General features: G+C 37.3%; 1 protein-coding gene across 4 annotated transcripts in view; it reads left to right on the top strand.

Annotated features, from left to right (window-relative positions):
* The window catches only part of ESRRG (estrogen-related receptor gamma), a 266,930-nt gene that overhangs the window by 98,527 nt on the left and 145,951 nt on the right, over window positions 1–22,452 (top strand). The window contains exon 2 of one of the 4 annotated variants that reach the window (XM_009330199.1): window positions 17,813–17,931. The exons of the other annotated variants lie outside the window; for them this stretch is intronic. Coding sequence (XP_009328474.1) covers window positions 17,879–17,931 — 53 coding nt within the window. The 5' untranslated portion in view covers window positions 17,813–17,878. The remainder of the gene's footprint in view (window positions 1–17,812; window positions 17,932–22,452) is intronic. 4 annotated transcript variants of the gene reach the window in all.

Here is a 22,452-nt window from a genome sequence, read left to right as displayed (position 1 = left end):
AAACCCGCTGTAATGATCCGGGATAAATAAAAGAAAATAAACAGAGGTAGGATGCCCTCTCAGATGTGGTTTATAGGTCAGTGCACTGTGAGCTGCTGTATACTGTAAGATAGCTTCATAAATGTAAGAATGCAGTTTCCACAGCTTTTACTAACAGTGACACGTTTTTTATAAAATGCATGAAAAGATGATAAGTTTGGGGTTGTTGGGGTTTTTTTGCGGATGGTTTTTTCCTCCCCCCACCCTCAAAGGAGCTTTCTTGAATTTACCTTCTTACAGCTAATTTGAATGATTAGTTTAGATAAGCCTCTTAGAGTAGATGCATTTAAATGAAATCGGGGCACATGTCTTTTTGGCTCTGGTGCAAGATTCAAACTAATTTTTTTCTTCCTCTTTGGCTCAATTAAAAGTCGCCTTAAAACACTCCCACTATATTGTCTGAGCATGGGGTTTGAGGCATGTGTGGTTGAGTGGATGCAGGGAAATAACTAACGTTCAGAAGAAACATATCTGCTTCTCTGTCTCAATTAATAAGTCCCAGAGTTTTACATGTTATTAATATTCATAGTAGTTGTGTTTTGACTATATGTTGTCACATGTGTATGCACATACAAGCATAAGGACATACAAAATAAATATAGTAGTTTCTGCAGTTCTTATGTTATGGATGTGGGCAGAGAGGATTCGAGCTAAAAATTGTCCCAACGTTTTGGGAGTGCACGGACATCTGTCTGACCGTCACTAGGTATGCTTTGATTTTAAGGCAGAGCATGTTAAAGAATGCAATAACTTAAAGCCAGCTGCAGCCTTGGCTTTTTGCTTTTTCAGCAATAACAGTAACACTAATAATTACTAATAGTTAATAAGCTAACAGATGCAATAAATATATCTGCTCATTTTGACATATGTGTCAGTTTAATCATTCTGAATGAATCAGTGCGTTCATAATGTGAAATCTCCTTCAACCTCTGATTAAAATGTAACGTTGACTAAAGGATTATAGAGCGGACTTAATTTTACTGACTGTTTTAACAGTTGTCACAGCTGTTGGAAGGAGGAAAGGCAATTGAAACGCTCCAAAAAAGCTGGGGGGGGAGGGAACAGGACTAGTTTAGTAAATTTAAACACGATCTCTGAATGCCAAACATAGAAAACTGAGGAGATTTGTAACTCCAGAAAGCTTCTGTGCACTATGTACGTTTGCCTTTTGTGGCTCACTGTGTTTCATTTAATTTGAACCTCAGCAGTTTCCCTACTTTCTCCGTTTAAAAAGGTGCAACAGCATTTAAACATGAAACAAATTCAGCTGTTACAGTGTGCATAGATTTTCATCTTACAGTGCAACAGATAAAATACACAGATAACAAGAAATAAAGATTATTTGGAATGGCTGTAACATTTAAAAAGTGGACATAGGCGTCACATCACGTGAGTACTTCAGTGCAATGATGGTCAGTATACGCATTTTTTATTTTTCTAACCGTTCTCATGTTGCAATGTGGGAATGGTCTGTGGAGTTACCATGCGAGTCCGTCTGGGTTATGTTTGTGTACGGACACAAACGTGTGTATATACTCACATGCATCAGCATGTAAATATACATATATTCATGCGAATGTGCGCGCGTGCGAGGTGATTACGTGCTAAAGATAAAAGAGTTTACGTCAGTTTCACTCTTCCTTAAAATATTTTGGCATAGCTTCTAATTCTCGAAGAATTTATTTTAGAAATGCCTTTCATTTGTAAAGGGAGGAAAGGGGTGGACTGAAGAACGCTTCTTTGTGAAGTGGGAAGCAGCACTTGATTCCACTCCACGGTTTCTCCAGGCTGTGGAGATCTTTAACTTCATACATTTGTCTTATTAAATAGCTATGTAAAGTTGTTATCAAGAAATAAAGCCCAGAGTTTAATATTAAAGTTAAAACTCTCCAGGCCTCCGTACACGTACCCAGTGTGTAACGTGGCACGCAGCTCTGTGTTGTGAAGGCAGCCCCCAAGCGTGGGTGAGCGAACAGACCCTGCCTGTGTTCTCCCCTTGGGCAGCAGGCAGGCCTTGGTCCATTCTTCCTTCTCTGTTTCCGGTTGTAGGTCTTTGCTTTTTTGGTTTTGATAGACTGCTGGCAAGTTTTTAAATCCTGCAGAAAGTATAAAGGGTTTGTGCTGAAATGCCCGCCTGACAGCTTTTCATTTACTGGGGCTTGCCCCTCTTTTAGTGATGGTTGCTCATTTTAATGTGTTTATGGTTGTGCTCTTTTATTTACTGAGCCTGGTGCGTTGCAGCGGTAATTAACCCGTGTTATTAGCAAAGCCCTTGTGGATATCCATTAATTCTCTTGAATGGCTGATCATTTTTTCTGTACTTTTTTCCCCCCATTTTTTCCTAAGGCACGCTATCCTTTTTCTAACAGTCCTTAAGCTTTAACATTTCCTACAAATTTCTTTTTAAACCAAGGCAGGTAGAAGGGCGCCATCCCCATAGCTCCATAATAAAGAATAACTATTGTCTTAACAAACTGTTTTCAAAGATGCTAATGGGAAGCAAAAGAACTGGGAGAATCTGTAGGGAACAATTTATTTAATTATTATTTTTCAAAACACATGCTTAACGATAAGAAAAGAGATAAGAATTTCCTTAGCTTTTTTTTTTTTTTGTGTAGCTGCATTAGCTGTTGTGAGTATTTTAGCGTTCATATTTTAATCAGATTTCAAGTTAGTTAATAGCACTTTGGGCATTTAAAAAATATTGAGCCAGCAGAAAAATACTTGTGCTTGCACTGCTGAGAAAAGATAAGGGCCGCCTCATTAGCCAACCTTACTTTTGCAATTAATTTCAAATACATGGTGCTATTCATCAAATACAGAAGGTAACTTGTCCATGATAATATTTAACAATACTTGAAGCCTACTTTGCTTAGAGTAGCTAAAAAGTATGATATGTCTATTCTCGCAGATATATCAGTCTATGTGCTATGCTGCTATTTCTGTATGTTACAGAGCAAAATTATGATAGAAAAATTATGGTATAAAATACGAATTATTTATAAGTGACATGATTATTCATGTTACGGAATGTTTTTAAAGGACTGACCCTTGACCTGCAGGGAGGTTGCTTGCACCCCTGTGGGAGTGTAAGCAGGAATAAAAAAAACACTTAATGAACCTTTCAAGGAAGTATCTCAAATAATTATCTTTTTGCTTAGGATAAGTGAAATGCATAGGGTAAGTGGGGGGGGGAAAAAAAGGGAAGAACTCTTGCTCCTATTGAAGCTTAAAGTAGTCTCTGTCTATAAGATAAGCTTTGCTGTGAATTCTTCATAGCAAATTCATGGAGGGAAGAAACAATAAAATGTTGATCCGTTACAAGTGCATATGAGCCTCACGCTACCAAGCTCTCTAGAGGAAATCTGTGATTATGCCGGGCCAGTTTGTTCAGTTTTTATCTCTTTTACGTCCACTGGCCTTGTATTAAATTGTCATTGTCCTAAAGCACATGAGAGAGAAATGAATTGCATTTCTCGACATGCTCTGACAGTGAAATATTTAGCCTCTCTGTCTCCAATCATACTCATATGTATGTTTGATAGTGCAGGGATGACACCAACAGTCGCTGCAGCTTGACATTCCACTTATTACATGTTCTTTTATATTTTGTGGATCCTCTTTTAGGCTTGAGTTAGGTAATCGTACGTGCATACAGTCATATCTGTAGAAGCATGTCTGTGTGTGGTTTTGTTTTGTATATTTGCGTTTTACATGGAAACCCTCTGTCTGTGCACAGCAAGTTTTGAGTTCAAATACATATATATCTATGCATGTGTGTCCGTCCAGGTATATAGTGTATTCCTTATGCAATTTGTGCAATGTTCATCTATTACTGTGTGTGCGCACACAGACATGTATACAGTAAATATATGCAGAGCTATATAACTTCCCTCTACGCAGTTGCTTGTAAAAAACCTGCTGCTTTTATGTGTTTATTTTTTTTCTTATCCACGAGAAGAGAGCTGGCCAGCAATGTAGATAAAATATTTGCACCTGATTTTATATCAGATTCTCCATGTAATCTAGCATTTTCTGTATTTGTACACACAGTTTTGCTTTTAAAAGATGCTGTATTTTTTTAATAAATATTTCCTCTTCCAAGTAGTTTACATGACTAATATTTATTCATATTCCTGTAAGTTTTGGCTCTCAATGAGAGAACTGTTTTTTCAGCTACATGTGTTCTTCGACATACGGTTATGTTTACACCTAAAGAATATAATTGTTTTTAGGGGGGAGAAGCCTCCTACGTATGGTCGTTAATATAAATCATGATGTCCTCAGACAAAAATATAAAATACACATTCCATTCTAATGATCCTTAGTCCTCACCAAAAATCCTGTAGTTTTTTTGTTACCGTTTGCTTGTCCAGAAGTAAAAATACTGTGAAACAATAAAGAAAAATATCAAACTGAATTATGTACTGCTATTTCAGATAGTATTACTTAATTGTTATTTTTAAAGGATTCTGTTTTGCCTTTTCAGTGGCACTTTGGAGAGTAACTTCGATACATATGGTAGAACATTGCCTTTTGACATGTATGTCTTCTGAAACAATTTATGTATTTGCTATGTTACAGAAGCTTTAAATCTCTTGCGTTTGTTTACATAATGCTTGTAATGTTTTTCAATTAATTTGTATTTCCTTCAAACAAAGAAGGGCTTTTCTCTTTGCTATTCCTTAACATAGCAGGTTTGCATTAAAAGGAATCTTGTCTAATTTCTAATTATTTTCCCCATTTAAAGAGCATAGCTTTTTAATCAGAGTATCATTTCCCATTTCTTTTAAAATTGAAGTAAAATTTATTTTTTTGCTTCAGCTTCCTAGACTTGCTAGGAAAAGTCTGTATTAACATCCTAATGAAAGTTAGAGTGATATAGGTACTTTTCCGGAGTGTAAGACAAGCATATACTGTTTTTCTTTACTGCTGAATGTCTTATTCTTACCGTGGGTCACCATTCTGAATTTGTATGAAATCTAGATGGAATTTTCTGATTTAGATCAAAATAATTTACAAGGCAAACTAAAAAATAGTATTAGAAATATAAATCTCATCTTTTTCATGACACTAGCACAGAACATTAAGCATGAAATTGGAGAAGGGTCTCCATATACTGCGGAAAGTTAGTATATCGGGGTGTATGAAATAGATGTTCCTGTTCCTTGGTCTAGTCAAGCTATTTAAAATATCCTTATACAGAATTGTGCACATTTATTTATATGATAACCTACTGAAATATGATGAGTTACCTCGATGCACGTGAGAACAGTCTAAATATATCCTTTTATCATATATTGAAAATTGTATTCCCTTTCCCTGAGTAAAACCTCTTTGCAGATTTGAGCTGCAGTCTTAATGTGGGAGGGCAGATTCTCCTAAAGGGTTGTGTTCTGAAACCAAACTTTAATATAAAGTGATTTGAGGGTTTTTACGTTATTACTCTGTAGGTTAGCATGGATGTGTCTTACTCCTCTGTATCTTTTCATGTTGTTCTAAGTGAAAAAAACCTGCACATCTCCTTTTCATCATTTTGATTGGAACTACATACCATATGTAATGTGTTTTGGCAGCACTTACCTAGCCAAAGAAAACAAATTAATATTAGCCATGCTGAGGGGTGTCAGAAGTATCACAGATGTGTCGATTTAGCTTTGCTCCATCACACATTCCTTAAACAACTGGTCAAGCTGTCGCAAAATGTAGTGTTGGCTACAGCAAGATTCTAATAGGTGTGATCAGAGATTGATGGCTTTGGCAAGTTAGAATGAGAAGATGATGTGGAGTTGCTGTTGCTTGTTTTGAATGGCCTCAGAAAAAACCCAAACAAACAAGCAAAAAAAAAAAGAAAAGAAAAAAGAAAAAAGGAGAAAAAACAGATTAAAAAAATAAAGGAAAAATATAAATAAGAAATTATACGCCAGCCCCCTCCACCCCCACCCCCCGCCAGCTATACATTAAACAATTTGAAGTCCTGCAGATGTAGAGATACTGGCAAGTTTAATGAAAAAGTCTATCTAAAATGTAGTGCTAACTTGCTCCTGAGCATTTCTGAAATTCCTTCCCATATAAAGGTGCCAGGATGGGTGGGGAGAGGAGGAGGTGGCTTGTTTTATTCAGTCCATCCTTATCCGTGATACTGCTCTTCTCTTCCCCTTCCCCCCTATTTCTGCATTTGTTTCTAGAGCTATTTTTGGAAGAAACTTTTTTTTAATCTCACACGTGAATATTTTTAAGGAAATACAAGGCGGGAAAATGTAATAAAGAACGATATGGTGAAAACAAAAAAACCAAAATGGTGAAATCATCCTCCTTTAATGTACTCTTAGCTGTGTTCTTTCTATAGCCAGTTACTGGCAGTTCGTATAATTCTCCATATATTGAAAATGCAACAGAGAGAAAAGATCAAGCGATTTTCCATGTATTCTTGATTTACTGTTTAAAATGTTTTTTCTGTCTTCAGATTGGCTGCAGGATTTGGTTCCTGTCTTTTCGGAGGATAAATGCCAGTGTCCTTTTACGTTTAAGTTGGTATTTTCTTGCTTAGATGGACTATGATAGCTCGGTTGACAAATATTAATGCTAAAATAGTTTTCAGAGGAATTAATTTCAGAAAGTCTGTGCGGTTTTCTTTAGCGCAATTATTTTGCCCTTTTTTTAAAAAAAAAAGGGAGGAAAACACATTTAGTAAAAATAAAAGCTAAAACTCATGTGTCATCTTAAAAACAAAGAGATTTAGAGTGTGTTTCCGAAAGCAAATGCACATATATTGCTGGCAAAATAATCTTTGGAGAATGGTCAAATTCTTACAGCAAAAAGTGGCTTTTTTTTCACCATGGTAGTTTAATGTTCCGTGAATGCAAGATTTCCTCTACTAAATTATATTCACTTTTCCAGCAGTGAAAGAATTCCCTGGCAGTGTTCTCATAGCAGCCGTTAATGTAATGGGACAGATCAGATGTTTTGAAGTGGCATGAAAGGCCGTGTCTTTAACCAACTGTTCCCATGAGCGTTGAAGGGGTGCGAATCGGATTCCCAATAAGCGAGTAAAGCTCACGGGCACCCCATCGTTCCTCTAGCAGGAGCTGATTGGGCCCAGTTGGTGCTGGGTGATATTTAAAGAGCTGAGCAGCCACTGTCGGTGGCTGACATTAGTATGAATGACACCTGTCCCATCAGTCACCAGGCCGTGGTGTCACAGATGGAGAAACAACAATCGGCTGAATTACCCGGCACTGCACACTTGGCTTAATTCAGCTCATTGTTCTCCTACAAATCTAGAGGATGGCTCGTTCTGCGCCGGGAGTCCAGACAGAAGCACAAGATGGGCTCAGGTGGTGGCACGTGCCTGCCCTTTGCTGCTCCATCAGAGGTATTCAGCAAAAGGCTGTCAGTGGGTGGGGGTGGTGGGAAGGAGCGCTCCACACAGGGACTGAAGCTTCAGCTTCTAAAGAAGGCTGTAATTAATCAAGAGCTGAAACTCAGGATTTCTCCCGGTGTTCCAGAACTTTTCATTTAGCTAGCTGAAAGTGTGCAGCGCGCAGCCAGGTGAATGTTTAACTCTTTGAATACTACACTATAGCTGTCATTCGGAGAAGAACGAAGGGAGATTCTGCACGTATTTCCTATGGCTGTGCAGTAAGCAAAATCTTCAAAGCCGTGGCCCATCTGAAGTAGTTCATCTTTTGTTACTCCTCAGTAGTTAGCACTGAAAATTTGGTATCCGAGACACTGAATGAAAAGGAGAGTTGCTGAGAGGCTTGTTTGGGGGGGAATGTCGTTTTTTGGTTTTGTGGCGGGTCTTTTAGTCTTAATGCCAGACGAAGGTTGGATCATGAGAAATCATGGTCTTGTTCCGGACAAAAACAGTAAAGGCGTTTAAATGCCTTCAGACCCTGTAACCATTTTCCTTCCTTTCTGTCTTTCTGTCTGTCTGTCTGCCTTTCTCTTGCCCCTTGCAAATCAGAGGCAGTTCCTAGAGGACAGGAGAATAAAATAAAAAAGCAAACGGAATATTTTTCTCTGCTCTTAAGTCCTGTGTCAGGTATGTTTTGAATGCATTTGAATCCTGCTGCTTCCATGCTCTTTTCCAGGTAGCACCAGGTAAATACCTGTGAAATATTGAGATGGAAGTGATCGTTCTTACTTGACAAAATCTTGCCTTTTTTTCTCCCCTCCTCTTTTTTTTTTTTTTTTGCCTTCCCACATTGCTATAGAATGGCTGTATTTTTGTTGTAAGCTAATTCATTGCTGGTGTTTTTGTTACAACTAATGTCAAGCAGAAAACCTGTAGCATGCCAGAAACAGGCTACGATATATTGAAGACACAGCTTATGTTTGATTATGTGTAAATACAGTTAGTTAGTTGCGTTTATCTGATAGCGTGGCAGAAAGAGAGAGGAGCAGTACAAACTGTTTTCAGTAACTGTGCTGTTCATACACCTGATAAGATTGAGAGTGCTTTCGAACTACTGATATGCTTTGAATAAGAAAAGAATAATCACATCCACTGGCACCGGCTTATCGGGAATGAAGTAAAATGCCAGCACTTTTACATTAGCAGAAGTAAATGTTTTAGACACTTTGGGCCTTTTTTCCATTTAAATTAAATAGCAGGGTGCTTTTGAGTGTGCTGTAATGAATGGAAGGATTTATTACCTTGACAAAATTACAGGTGAATGTGTTGAGAGAGGAGTCCTCGGCAACAATAACAGCTCTTTTGATAAGTGGCTACATCTATTCATGCTTTTGGTACAGAAATTCAGTAATTTTATCCTCTCTTGCTCTATGAAGTGCAGTGGCTAACTTACCATGTGCAGTTCTTCGCAGTGTAACATACTTGTGCGTTTTGTAATATACTGGCAACGCATTTGAAATTCAGCACGTAACACGGCTGTTCATAAAGTAATGCTTGATCATTTACTAGTATGTCCTCTGCCTTCAGTTGCTGTGTATTTTTGTGTTTGAAAAAGAATATATCTCAGAGTCTTTGCTGGGAAGGCAAGGTATGATTCATCATTAACTTACCCCAGCAGGCATGAAGCATGCTCGGATGCACTGTTATCTCCTTGAAGTTTACTGACTTTTATTTTTGTACCTTTTTTTTTTTTTAATTTCCAGGTTCTTTTTCTTTCACGTGCCTACAATTAATTTTGGGATATTCAAATTTGATGAATGATAGTGCAAGAGCAGAGTTGATTGATTTTGGATTATTATTGATTACTGTCAATGAGATCATGTGACACTGAAATCAATAGTATGTGATTAAACCAAGGCACCACTGTTCTATACATTAGGCAGCAGTTGGGAATTTAGGAACTGAATGTTCACAAGCTATAAATTGAGAAAATGTTCAGATTTAAATAGCCCTTTGTTTGGCATTTACTCACCAAAATATGTTTCTTGGGAAAGTTAGTTCTCCCAAGTGCAGGCTTTCAGTAAAAGAAAGGTCATTGATTTAAGGTTTATTAAATTTTAGCTAAAAACAACTAGCTCCATTTGGGTGTAAAATAATTTAAGTACTTACTGCAGGCAACCTTCATGCTTTAGAGCTGTTGCTCAAAGGTTTCATTCTTCTATGAAGATGTCAACTGTAAATATAAAAATGCATCACTGAAAATGTAATGGTTTAAAGATTCAAACTGAAATAAAAATTCCTGCCTGGGGAAAGCACTATAATCAAAATAAAGTAGTCTTAACTTTTTTTCTGTGGAGGCCATACTTGAAAAGAGCGCTTGAAGGCAGCAGGTAGCGAGCTTGGTAGGGAATACCAATATTTATTTATTTATTTATTTATTCTCCCCCACAGATGATGATAGCCTAGCTTTGGAATCAGCAATGCACTTCAGCCACTAATACTAGACAATATGTAAGCTGCTGCCGCTTCTGAAATGCGGTATCCTGGCATTTAAGTCAACTTTATAATCTGGCAAAAACCCACCTGGCAATATTAAAATCCAGCTCCTGAAGCACTTTTATTTCTGAAAGCTTTTTATGTCTTTTTATATCTTTTTAGCATATATTAAATTTCTGAGGAGCAGTGGCCTGGATGTACATTTGATGGATGACTGGGACGGGGCTTCTCTCCCCTCCCCCCCCTTTTTTTTTCCTAATTTGTTAAAAATGTGTGGTACTTGCACATTAGGTAATGCTGGAACAGGAATACTGCAGATGCAGCTGTTTGACAAAATTACTGTGGGGTTTTTGTACCATTGTTAGATAAGTTAGCGGAGATTTTCCAAGGTATGAAGGACAGCCTGCTGCCAAGCTCTTGCATATCTCTCAAGAAATCTTTCACTTTTATTGGTAGTGGCCTGATTCAAACTAAATGGAAAGAATGCCATTCATTTTAGTAGATTTTGGATCAGTCTTTGTAATTGATTTAAAAAATGAATGATTTGGTAGTATTTTAACAGAAATCAATGAAGAAGCGGAGCCTGTGTCCAAGGATTCAACTCCCAGGATGTGACATTTGCACCAGTATAGAGTTGCCTAAAGGAGTGTGTGACCAGGAAATACTAAGATTACCCCATAATATTTTCTGTGTGAGCTTAAAAGCAGTGTTGGCATTATGCCAATATCTTCAGTCTTGTGTTGACTAAAGAGGCGGTAGAAATCCTTCAGATGGAGATGGTAAGACAAAGTGAGACTGACCCCTTTTTTCCTTGGTTTTACATCTGAATTGCAAGAGAGGTTGAAATGCTGGGTTTACATAAAGATTGATTGATCTTGGTTTGTTTCTGCTGATGAATTTTGGATGAAAAGCTGTAATAGGAATACATGTGTCTGCTTGATGCATATTATCTTCCTATATAGGCAGAAACACCTTGGTTTTCCTATGCAGCATTAAAAAGTCACAAAGGATGGTCACAGTCATTCAGGACATTTTTCCTCACAAGATGCAAAATAAATTTTAATAGATGGAGAATTGCCTTGATTGGCATCCAACCAACATTTTATTTATGAAAAGGTTCATATAGTGTTTAAGAGATACAGGAACTTGGCTCTTGGACAGAAAGCATTTTTCTACTGTCTCTTTTGTGGAAAGAAATAGGCCAAGATGGCATAACAGGATAAAGGAGACAGAGAGAGTTTGCTCTCTAAATATTCTGGTGCTTCTTTATGTTATTCTAGTCATACAAAGAGTACCTTAAAGTAGGTGTGGAAGTAGTATGTCCTGCCCTCCATTTTAGAGACTTTTCTAGTGCAAAACTTTGTTGCAGATAACAATGCCTACATCTGAGTCTCTGAGTCAGTAAAGTTGCATGCCATTTCTATCCCTGATCTCAGTGCACAATTTGCATCAATGTATTGGCCAAACAAAGGGTTTCTATTGTAATTGGTTTTCCTTTCCTTGATTTTCTTATTCACTCTGGATATGAGCACTGTGTAATTCCAGACCCGTTCCTTTAATCACAGATCACCTTTTTGTCTCTGGTAAAGCATTCAGTCTTCTGTACAAATGAAGGCATAGGTGTCTTTTACTGCTGGGATCAATGGGAGGAAGATCTGACTTCATGGCCTCTTTTTTTTTTTTTTTTTCCTTTCCTTTTTTAAATACTTAAATGTGTAGATCAGCATTGTGAAAAAAAAAAAAGCTGTTTTCTAGAACGGTAACATTTGAATTTCATGTGAAAATATGTTAAAGGAAGTTTCTTGGAAAATCTGCAAAAGCCTGTTTCTGTAAAGGTTCACAAAAGGATGCTTTATCAACATTCAGTACTTCTGTTACAGCAAAGCCTATTATTTTCTTAGGCACAAAGGAAAAGGTGAGTTACACAGCATATATTTATAAAGGTTGTGTCCGTGACATTTGTCTCTAAGATTTGCTATCTGGAGAAGAACTCCTAGAAAAGCTAGGTGAGGACTAAATGTAAGCATGTGCACTTAAAACCCAATGTTAAATTTTGATCAGTCAGAAGTGGCAGAGTAAGGAAAATTGAGGCATGCATGTCAGTTCTTCCCTTTTACAGTTTTTGCATAGCAGTTGGGGTTTTGTTTCTACTTTAGTGATTAGTTTTTTGTTGAAGCTGGTGAGGATTGTCTCAGAGCAGCACAAACCACAACCCATCAGCAGGCTGCTAGTCAGCAGCAGGTGTGAACAACATAAAACAGGATTAACACTGAACCAGAGTGTGCACTAAAAACAGAACCCCTGCCTTGGTTTTACAAGGGCAGTAAGATAGAAGCACTCTTGTCGTGTTTACTAAACAGTGTTCAGTGGACTATGTAAATGGCTCTCCTCAGCTGCAGAGAAGTAAGTGCAAGAATTATTATGCATTTGAGATTTTTAAAGGCACTTTTTCCTCCTTTAAGGGTAGACCTCTGTTAGTGTTGAACCAGAGGCATAGAGGCAAATGTCAAGGTGTTCAAAGTTAGTGCTTCAGTTTTTGCAGCAGAGGGAAGGGAGGATGGAATGTCAGCATTCAGTATTTAATTTTTTTGGTCGTTGATATAGGGGAGCAAGTAGATTGTATTGTCTTTTTGAAATTACACCTTTACGAATTAGGGTTTAATGTCTGCTTATTTCTTCTGTACACATTTCCTTTAAAAAGGCAGCTTTTCCATTCCTTGGCATTTGCATATTTGGGAGCTTTTAAAGCCATGTATTTATTATATCCATTACATTCAGCATCAAATTCTGCCCTCAGTTATGCTCTGTATTAAAAGTTAGGGGGATACATTTGCAGTGGAAGCAGAATTTACTTGTTGTTTTTGTATTAGGATTGTTTATAAGCTACTTGCATTTCCCTGCCTCTATCAGTATATTACCTGACCAGAGAAATTTTCATGTTTTGGGTAAAGATGTGTTTAAGGTGACATAATTTTTCATAAATATTGTATGTAATTTTACACCCCACCCCACCAACCCCCCTTCCCCATTATTCCTGGACCAGACTTTGAAAAGAGGTTAGTATCTATCAGGCTGCATTTGCACAATATACGTAATTTGATTTGGAGGAAAAAAAAACCACAACAAAACCCCCCCAAACAAAATAAAAAAAACCACTCAACCCCCAACCCCGCCCCAAACCAAAAAGAAAACCCCAACCCACAGAAAACACAACTCATTTTTCCTGAAGCATTTTCAGAAGCCCTACAACCTCAGCCCTAGGAAAACTCATCAGATCTTCTGTTTGCAGAGCTCTAATGAAAATTTGATCCTTTTGAAAATCAACTTCATGGTATTTCTGTCAAGTCCAGTTTAAGTATAGTTATGTCTTCTTTCCTATGATGCTCTCATGTGATTGGGATTGACAATTACTTTCCTCATAGAACAGAATGAAGGTATTTTTTATCATTCAGTGTTCTCTCATCAGCGGTAACTCCTTGCAAATTATCAGATTATAGATATGTTTTTAGGCATGCAAATTTTTTTACTGAAATGCCTTTATGAGCAATAGCTGCTTTTGAAGGGTCCACATCCTGTCTTCACAGACACCTGTGCAACTCAACTCCTTTTGCTGTCAAGATGTCCATATACAACTCTTTCTTTAGAGGTACAGGTCTGATTTTTGAGGGGATACCTCAGGCTTCAGATGATGAGGGCTTTGCTTACGCATGGTGTCCACATAGCAATGGCAAGCATTACACAAGCAGGAAGATTGCATTCAAAGTTTAAATTTGAAGTTAAAGAGAATCAAATAGGTTTGTTTGAGGGCAAAAAATAGTCAAGAATTAATATATTTTCTAAAATACCTTGAACAGTCACATCACCTTATTAATTAGTGGAGTTAATAACTCCATTAAAAGCAATTATTTTAAAATAACACCTAAACTGTGAAAATATGTCCAAACCAAAAGAACCTAGTATCAGTCTTGTGGCCTTAGAATATGAATTATTTCATTCTTTCTTCCCCTGTTTTTTTCCCTACGTATGGTTAAATACACAAACAGTTTCAATGCTAAGAATATACGTGACCAGTTTCAACCATGAGTTTTGCTGATGAAAACAGAAGACTTGGCGATTCTTAATTTTTCATTGTATTAACTTTTTATCAGTAGTGAAACAAGCTTACCAATGTAATACACTTTCTGAATCCAAGTTTAGTTCTATGATTGCTGCTCTAATAGCATGTGTTCCTGTTGTGACAACCTGGCAGTGGCTCAGAGGTTTATTTTTAAAGAGGGTGTTCCTGCATGTTCAGAGTTCTGTTCATACATTGTTGTTGAGAAAACAGCTTATATCATCAAAGTGAAATTATGACTTGTGTGATAGCATTTGTAAACTGACTGTGAAGTGCACTGCTTTTACTGTTTCTCTGTGATGTTGTAAACTAGTTAGTATAACTTGAAATGCTTTTCTGAAGCTGGTAGTGCATAGTTCACCATTTCTAGCAGTTGCTCGTACCAAAATCTATTGCATAATTTTGTCAGTTTGCATGTATGAACCCTGGATTTTTTCACCTTTTTTTTTTCCTTTTCTCTTTTTCTTTTTTTTCTTTTTTTTTTTTTTTTTTTTCCCCTGAGAGGTGGTAATATAAAACCTTAAAGTTCAGGATTTTCGGTTAGGACACATAAGCATACAGAAGTTGTGCTGCTTATCCAAAGTTTATCCGAAGTGCTTAACCTCTTTGGCCTCAAAATCAGTCTGGGCATCCCATGAAAGCAGTCTGTCCCTTGAGGTTTTCTGTAATTCCTGGCTTCTGCCAGGTCAGAAATAAACAAGAATAAACTTTTTGATAATACTGCTATGTCTTCTCCCTGGGCCAGATGAAACTAGATGCTGTATTATTATGTTTATTATTATTTGAGTCCCTACTGAGTGTGTTTAAATCTCTGAAGAGATAAGTTCCTGTTTGTTTCAGGCTTTAGTTGCCAGTTTGGACCAGTCCTCCTTTACCCAGGTTTATTTACAGTCAGTTTCTTTTTCCAGTTATACCAGTATGCTCAGAGGGAGCAGAATCTAACACAGAACATGTCTTGACTTAAACTTTTTGTTTTACCTTCAACATCATGTAATTGCTTATTCTGATTAAAAAAAAAAAAAAGATATTTTGAGTCAGTAGAGTGTAATTGCAAATCAATTCCATATGATTTACCCTGTTATTATTTAGTATTTCTGTTATGGTGGTATATAGAGGCCCCTGTCATGCTACTGTGGTGTACAGTGTGTAAATACATAGGTAGTTCCTGTTCAAGAGCTTTGATGACTACAAATACAAGCAATTAATGAAAGCTGCAGAAAAGGGCACAACGTACTTTTTCTTTTTAATATGGCAAGTGCAACCATACTCTCTATGTATGCGTATATAGTTGCATAAAATTTGTGTGTGGTTTTGTATTTTTAATTTCAAATAAAAGTATTAACTTCAGGCTAACAAGCAAGTATGGATTGTTTTATTGTAGATCAGCAGAAATCTGCCTGGCATTTGAGGGGAGAGGTGGGTGGTTTTCTCTACGTCAGTTCAGAGAAGGTGCATTTAATGAAAAGGAGGTAGAGTGAAAAGCACTGTGAAAGGGAGACAGGCAGTCCAGGGAGCAACACGGGCTGCTGTCATTGATACAGCACAAGGGGTGGGAGAAGAGGTTGGAGGGACAAATCTGGATAGTATAGGAATGCATAGAGCATCTAACTGACTGCTTACATTCAATACCTTCTTTCAATATGATTTTTAAAAATTGTCCTTGAAACAATGATTTCAATTAATGCACTGAATCAGTTGCCTGCTGATTGGAAAAGAGTGTGAAGTTAATCACTTCTGCTCATTTGGACAGCAATACATTTTGTATGAAAAGACTAACTTCTGTGGTACAACGATACCGATGCCAATCAAACTCTGCCACATGTGTCACAATTTTTTTTTTTTTCTTACATGTTCTTGCTCAAAATGCATATTATAGGGTTTTTTTCTTACGGTCATCTTCACTGTGTTTTGCCCAGCATTCCAGAGAGGAAAGCAACATACTGAAACATTAATTTTTGCAGTCAAAGAAAGACTTACTGCCTCAGCTCTTGTTTGCATTTTCCCTAGAAGGATCAAATCTTTTGTAAAAAGCTATTAGTTTTATATATCTCCTGAAATGGGAAGCAGAAGAAATTCAGTCAAGGAACATACTACACAGATGGAAACCGAGGCTTTTCACTGGATGTATAACAGCTGTTAAGACTTCATCTAAAAACTGTGACCATGTATCAGAAGATACATAGATTTATATAAAAAAATTAGAACAGTTACCTGTGAAAGGGTAGAGGTATTTGGAAACTGAAGCTGAATCAAAATTTTTGTGAAGTCACGACTTTAAGATCTTTATAGGTTTCAGGCATATCTTGTTTTATGCGCACCACTCAGGGGGGGTTGCTGGAGAATAGAGATGGACTTTTCTCCTTTAAGGGAAGAGAGGAAATGCTTCTTACACACTCTAAGTAAATTGCATTTCGGTTTAAAAAGCAAATAAGCATCTGGTCATTTATTTAACTAATTCATATAGTATTGTATGTAAAGGGTTTTTTCCCTCTGCGTCCTGCTTTCTGCTACACTGATGATAATGTACCTGGAAGGAAAAGGCAGTCCAAGCTGAGGCAGCCAGCGTCAGACAGGGCGGTCTGCCATCTGTCCCACCTGCTGCATTCATGTGTCCATCTGGTTACTGCAATAGCTCATTGCAGGCTTCAACAGAAGAACATTCAGGCTGAAAAGAAGGCAGTGTGAATTATTTAGGTAGCTAGTGTAAATAAAGAGAGGGGGAGAGGAGCAAAGGAGGGGGGTTGTGAGTGGGAGAAAGCACTCTCTTACTCCTAGATGCTTTGGAATGTGTTAATGCATGAGAGCATTTGATTTGCATATAGATTTAGATGTATAGATCATTGTGAAGATTACAAGCCAATGAGTTTTATCTAGATTTAGATAGCTCTCAGCCTGGTTTGCACATAAAATATAGCCAGTTTCAGGAGGAGAATCTTTGGGGACTTTAAACCTAAGTGAAACTGATGAAATGTAATGCTTTTAGGTATTAATTTAGCAGAAATAAAATATTTCCTTTAAGGGCTTTCTGTGCCCTTTGTTAGCCAAGAATTTATAACTACTTTGCATAGTCAGTGCTTTATACACACTGTGTGGTTTTGATTCGGTTATATTGTTAGTTACATTTGTAGTCATCTGTACTTTATTCTAAGAGGAAAAGCAGTTGACAAATGCTTTTCCTTTTCCTTTTCCTCTCATGTTTATCAGGTGAAGACTAAATCCAGTCATCAAACAAATAATTTTCCAGCTGTCAGTGTATATATTGTTATACAGACAAAAATATACATGCTTTGTGCCTATGTAAATGTACATAGAACACTTAAATCTTTTTAGATATTTTTAATGGGGGTGAGCAAACAGAATTTCATGTTGTTACAGTGCCCTTGAAAAAATGAGTAAGTTTATTTTATGGTTACTTGCTTGAATTTCAAAATGACCACCTGAAGGTTTAGACTCTGGTGGATTATTTATTGCTAAAATTGAATTATTTTTAAAAAAAGATAAAAATTGTTAGTGCTAGATTTGAGCATAGGAAGTTAATCTGAATCATTCTATTCTAAACATTTTAGTAATAGTGGTGGTGTGTCAGATTTTTTTTTTTGACGCAGGAAACATTAGTCCAATGCTGTGTTTAAAAAATAAAAGATTGGCTTCATAGCTGGATATGTTTCCTGATGTATGATTCTTCTTGCTTTCTAATTTTAAATGTCAAACTTTCCTGGGCCAAAGAATAAAACCAGGATCATCTTCAGAGGAATCCTTGAAATTGCGGGAGGGTTTTGTGTCATTGTTTTGCCTGGTTTTAGATCTGCAGAAGAAAGGGACACAGCATCTTGAAATCCCAACAGCCTGGCTACTTCTCTAAGATTTGCATGAAATTCAGCTGCAGCCTTCAAAGGGATTTGAGTGGATTGGATTCTTTAAGGTTAGTCCATGTCAAACCTATTATGTTCAATTCACATGCAAAACCCTTTTTACGTTTTTTTAAGCCAATAAGGCTCTAGCTACTATTAAGGCGACATCGTGTACTTGCAGTAGAACGTCCATGGTAATGGATCACCCTACTGGCACGTGTAACTAACCAATAATTCACTTTGTCATCTTTCAAATTAAAAGGTTCTGTGTCCTGTATCTTCCTCAGATTGAAGAGGTTTTGTTTGCAAAAGTTGAGATCCCGGAGACTATTTTAAAGTATCTGAGTCAGTGTGAATATCCATCTTCCATCTAAAATGTGATCCCCAAAGTTATGTGATCCCCCCCATTAAATGAAGATTAATTTAACCCTTGAAAGTAACTTAAACTCGATGTTCTTAACTTTTCAGGTCTTTGAGTTCTTGTTCTCCCTGTAGATTGACTCCACTGTTAAATGATTATAGCAGTATGGTGTATGTTCTGTGGTGAATCAGGAAACAATTGCAGGGGGAAAAAAAAGGATGAAAATATTTTCTGGTGTATAAAAGGATTAGTGGCTATTTCAGAACTGCAAGGACATGACTTTGAAAAGAAAAGTTTAATTTTTAATTTAATGGCCAACTGAAGGAATTCGATGCATCTCAACATTTAGGCCAAAGCATCTAAATGCCACGTGCAGAATTTTTGTAGTCCATCAGCTGACTGTGAAAGATGTACCAAATGAAGACGCTTTGCCTCAATTAGATATTGTCAGAATAAATGGATGTTAGTAGGAATTTGGGTTAAAGAAGGAACACCCATCATTCTCTGAGGTTGTTTCTCATCCTGGAGCTTTCTGCCCTACATGAGGTCTGCAAGATTTGCACTTCATTTTGTGAATGGCTGTGTGTTGTTACGCTTTAGTTTGAACATTGCGTAATTTTTTATAAAATGCTGGCCAGATCCTGTAACCAGGTGAGCTGAATCTTAAAAGCAGTTGTGTGTTTACTGCATGGAATCAAATTCGTCTGCTTCCAGAGTGGCTGCACTGGTACATGGGTCTTCAGTATCAAGCAGGATGCTGGATTCAAAGCTGTATTCTGATGTCACTCAAACTCACTGAATTTTGCTCAGTTTTAAAGATATAAGTGAGGAGAAAGTAGTGTCTTCTCCCTGTTCTTTTTCTCATCACGGTGTTTGAACTTTACACTTCATGCTCAAGGAATGCACTGCTTTCAGTTATGTTTAGATCAAAAATGGTTGATTTGTGTGTACTGGTTGAGAACAGAATATCTTCCATTGACTTAAGGTTCCAGCTGCTCCAAGTCTTTTAAAAATATACATTAATTAGAACAGGAAAAAAATACTTATTTCCATTGTTTACATTTCAAGGAAAGAAGCCAGCATCCCATGACGCCTACTCCATGTTTAGAATGCCCTTTTTTCTAGCGAAAACTGAAGAAGCTACTCCTTAAATGAAACACTAATTTTTGGGACTTGATCCTGCAAAGCTGTCACTTGATACAGGTAGTAAATTTCCTGGCTAAGTACTTGGAGGAAGGGGTCAATGGGTAATAAACCAGGAATGTTTTAACAGGTAAAATATACATGTAGGATATGGAATTTTGAATTTGCATGTAAATTCATAATTGTTCATCTAAACATTCTTTACTGATAACGCTTAAGCCATTCAGGGTTGTGCAGAGCTTGCAGCTTTTAATACTGACGCCTTGTAGTATTAATATGGCTGTTTACAGCATTATTAATTATATGGGGTAAGTAGCAAATACTAGCATTTATATTGCTATTTGATAGCGTTCCATAAAGCACGCTGTTTTCCTGCTTGTAGGTTAGTGAATTGTGGTGTTATATGCATTTTTCATGTGTTAGTATTTGGGGAGGTAAAGTTAGTATTTTGCTGAGGGAGTAAAGGGGATGAAAAGGCTGTCTGGATGTGTGAATTCTCTTTTCCTTGGCACCCACACTTTGTTGTTGAGAATATGGTAAATATCTCATTGAAGAGTAGAGTCATATTGCAAGAATTACGTATCTGTGTTGTCTGGCGGGGTGGTTCTACTGGCAAAAGGGTGATTTGCTATCATATTTTTTTAGAGTGTTGGAATAAATAAAAAAAGCCTGTATTGATACTGCTAACTCTGGGTAAAACATAACAAATCTTGCTAAAATTTTTTGTCGTTAACAACTTCAGTAACATAAACAGAGGTAGTCCTTCTTGTTCTTGTTTATGCTTGTTGGCAGTCCCTGAATGGAAAGGAGAATGGGGGGAGCAGGGCAGAGGCAGAAGGGTTAAATGGCAGAGGTTAAATTGCCTCAGTGACAGATTCTCTACAGAAAGGCATTGAGTTGTTTTAAGGATTAGTTTGGGAAAACTTGAATTGAACACACTTCTCTGCTGTTCGTATATTGCATTGCTAATGTTGCCAGTCTCTTATTTTTCATAAAAACAAAATTTACTTTCCAAAATGAGTAGAGAGCCCTGGGGAAATTTTAAAAAGCCAAGCAAAAAAAGTAAGTTTCATCAGCTGCAAAACTGGTTGGAGTTTTATCTGTGTTATTTTATTGTGAGATTCTTAAAACATTAGAGCAGATTATTAAAAACAATGTGTATTTTACTCTTATGATTGTTGCAAAACACCAGAGAAATGTTGCAGCAATAGTTATCAGTGATCTAAGGGGAGATGTAATTCCTCAGTTAAAGGCCGAACCAACTTCTAAATGAGTCTGTGTTTGTTCCTGATAGAGGTCTGTCATTGCAGCAGTGTAGTTCTTACAGTAAGAATCTTGCATGCTATCAGCTAGTCTTAAACGTTTTCTTTTGGAAAAACCTCACCATACGAGCTGGGAGTCCAGGAGGATGTGTGCACAGTCCCTCTTCAGAAAAAATGCGCTCAATCTGTTTCAGACGAGTTCCCCGAAAGATGGGTTAAATCAACTGATTGAGCTGATTTTCTCTCTTGAGGTGATATTTTATTTATATGATAAAATGCTTGGAAAGTGATTAATTTGTCAGGGGAACATCTTGTTACTGTAAATTTGCCGAATGTGTAATAAAATTGCCATAACACAGATGGGAAAATGAAGATCTTTTAAAATGAAATAACTGAGCAGTCTGCCTACATTTTCAGCACTTAAAATTAACTTAGTTAAATTTCTTTGTCATTTTTACCCTGGAAGAATGCAGGGTGGGGAAGATTTGTGGCAAACAGGGTGTGGGTTTGTACGTGTGGTGGGTGGAGGGGACAGGAATGGGCTGTGTAGTTTTCCTTCTGCATCAAAAGGGACTGATAGATTTATTAAATTTCTGCCAGGGTTCCTTGATGGAGTGAATTTTTAGAAATTAAAATATACAGGTCGGATACGCCTTCCCAGTAGCAGAGAATTTAAGAATAGGAGACCGCTGTGGGCCAGTACCTCAAGTCAGTAAGGTGCACATGAAGTAGTGCTTTTGTGCTAGTTTGTGCAGGATTGCTTTCAAATGACAGCTAGATAGTGTAATACACTTCTTAGTCTTTATAGCAATCTCTTATTTTATGGAATATAACTTAGATTATATAGGGGTATACTTGAAAAGTCAAAGGAAGGAATACCTTACCTGTCCCTGAGTTGCAGTGTGTAACAAGTGAAAATAGCATTAGCGAAGGAACAGTGCCTTTTATTCATACATTTTACTACTGCCTGTCCATCTGTCCACTGGAATGAGCCACTTATCATGCTTCTGTATTTTTCCCTTTCAACTTAAAGAATTATGAAAGGAAAATTCAATTTTTCGTGTCCCTTTATGACAGGTAGACTGGAGACTGTGGTCATTTGGATTAAAAACATATCCATCACCACAAGCTGACAGGTTATTATTACGTCTTCTTTGAATATATGAATTTTATCCCTACATGTTGGAAGTCTAAGAATGGGAACTTTTAATATAAATATTTATCCTAGTAGTGATGTACTGCATACTGTTGCCATATTTTTTCACTTTTACAGCATTCTTGGCCTTATCACCCATAACATAAATCTTAGGCTCTCATATTTAATACAACCTGTAGGATAACCATGCCCGTATAATGTACAGTCAGCCAATCCCACATCATCATTTGGCTATCATTATTTGTTGTCCTATGACAGATGTTTCAGTTGATGTCCCATTTTGGATTTGACAGTATGTTTGATGCAGCCATCTAGGGGTAGATGAGAGTGGCCTCCTTTAGGTGTTCACGCTGATCTCCACAAACACCCTCAGTTTATTAAGCTTCCAACTATGGGCAGTTAAAGGTTTGAGTATATTGGTGTTATCTTGGTTGCTTGTAATTTATTTTTTAGAACTCCAGGCTATTCATTCTGTGAAGCAATGGTAATATAAAGACTCAGTTGCTGTCAGACCCTCTACTGTGTAAAGAACCAGTGAAGGAGTGGAGCAGATTTGGTGTATATTCTAGGCAGCTGCTTAGTGAAATGCGGGTGGATTTTGTTGTGGTTTAACCTGGCAGGCAGCTAAACACCACACAGCCATTTGCCAACCCCCCCCCCCCCGCCGTGG

This window comes from Pygoscelis adeliae, unplaced genomic scaffold (assembly GCF_000699105.1).
Source record: "Pygoscelis adeliae isolate BGI_AS28 unplaced genomic scaffold, ASM69910v1 Scaffold308, whole genome shotgun sequence".
In the NCBI taxonomy this organism is placed as follows: domain Eukaryota; kingdom Metazoa; phylum Chordata; class Aves; order Sphenisciformes; family Spheniscidae; genus Pygoscelis; species Pygoscelis adeliae.
The sequence above is the reverse complement of the archived record's forward strand: the minus strand, read 5'-3'. Positions and strand labels throughout refer to the sequence as shown.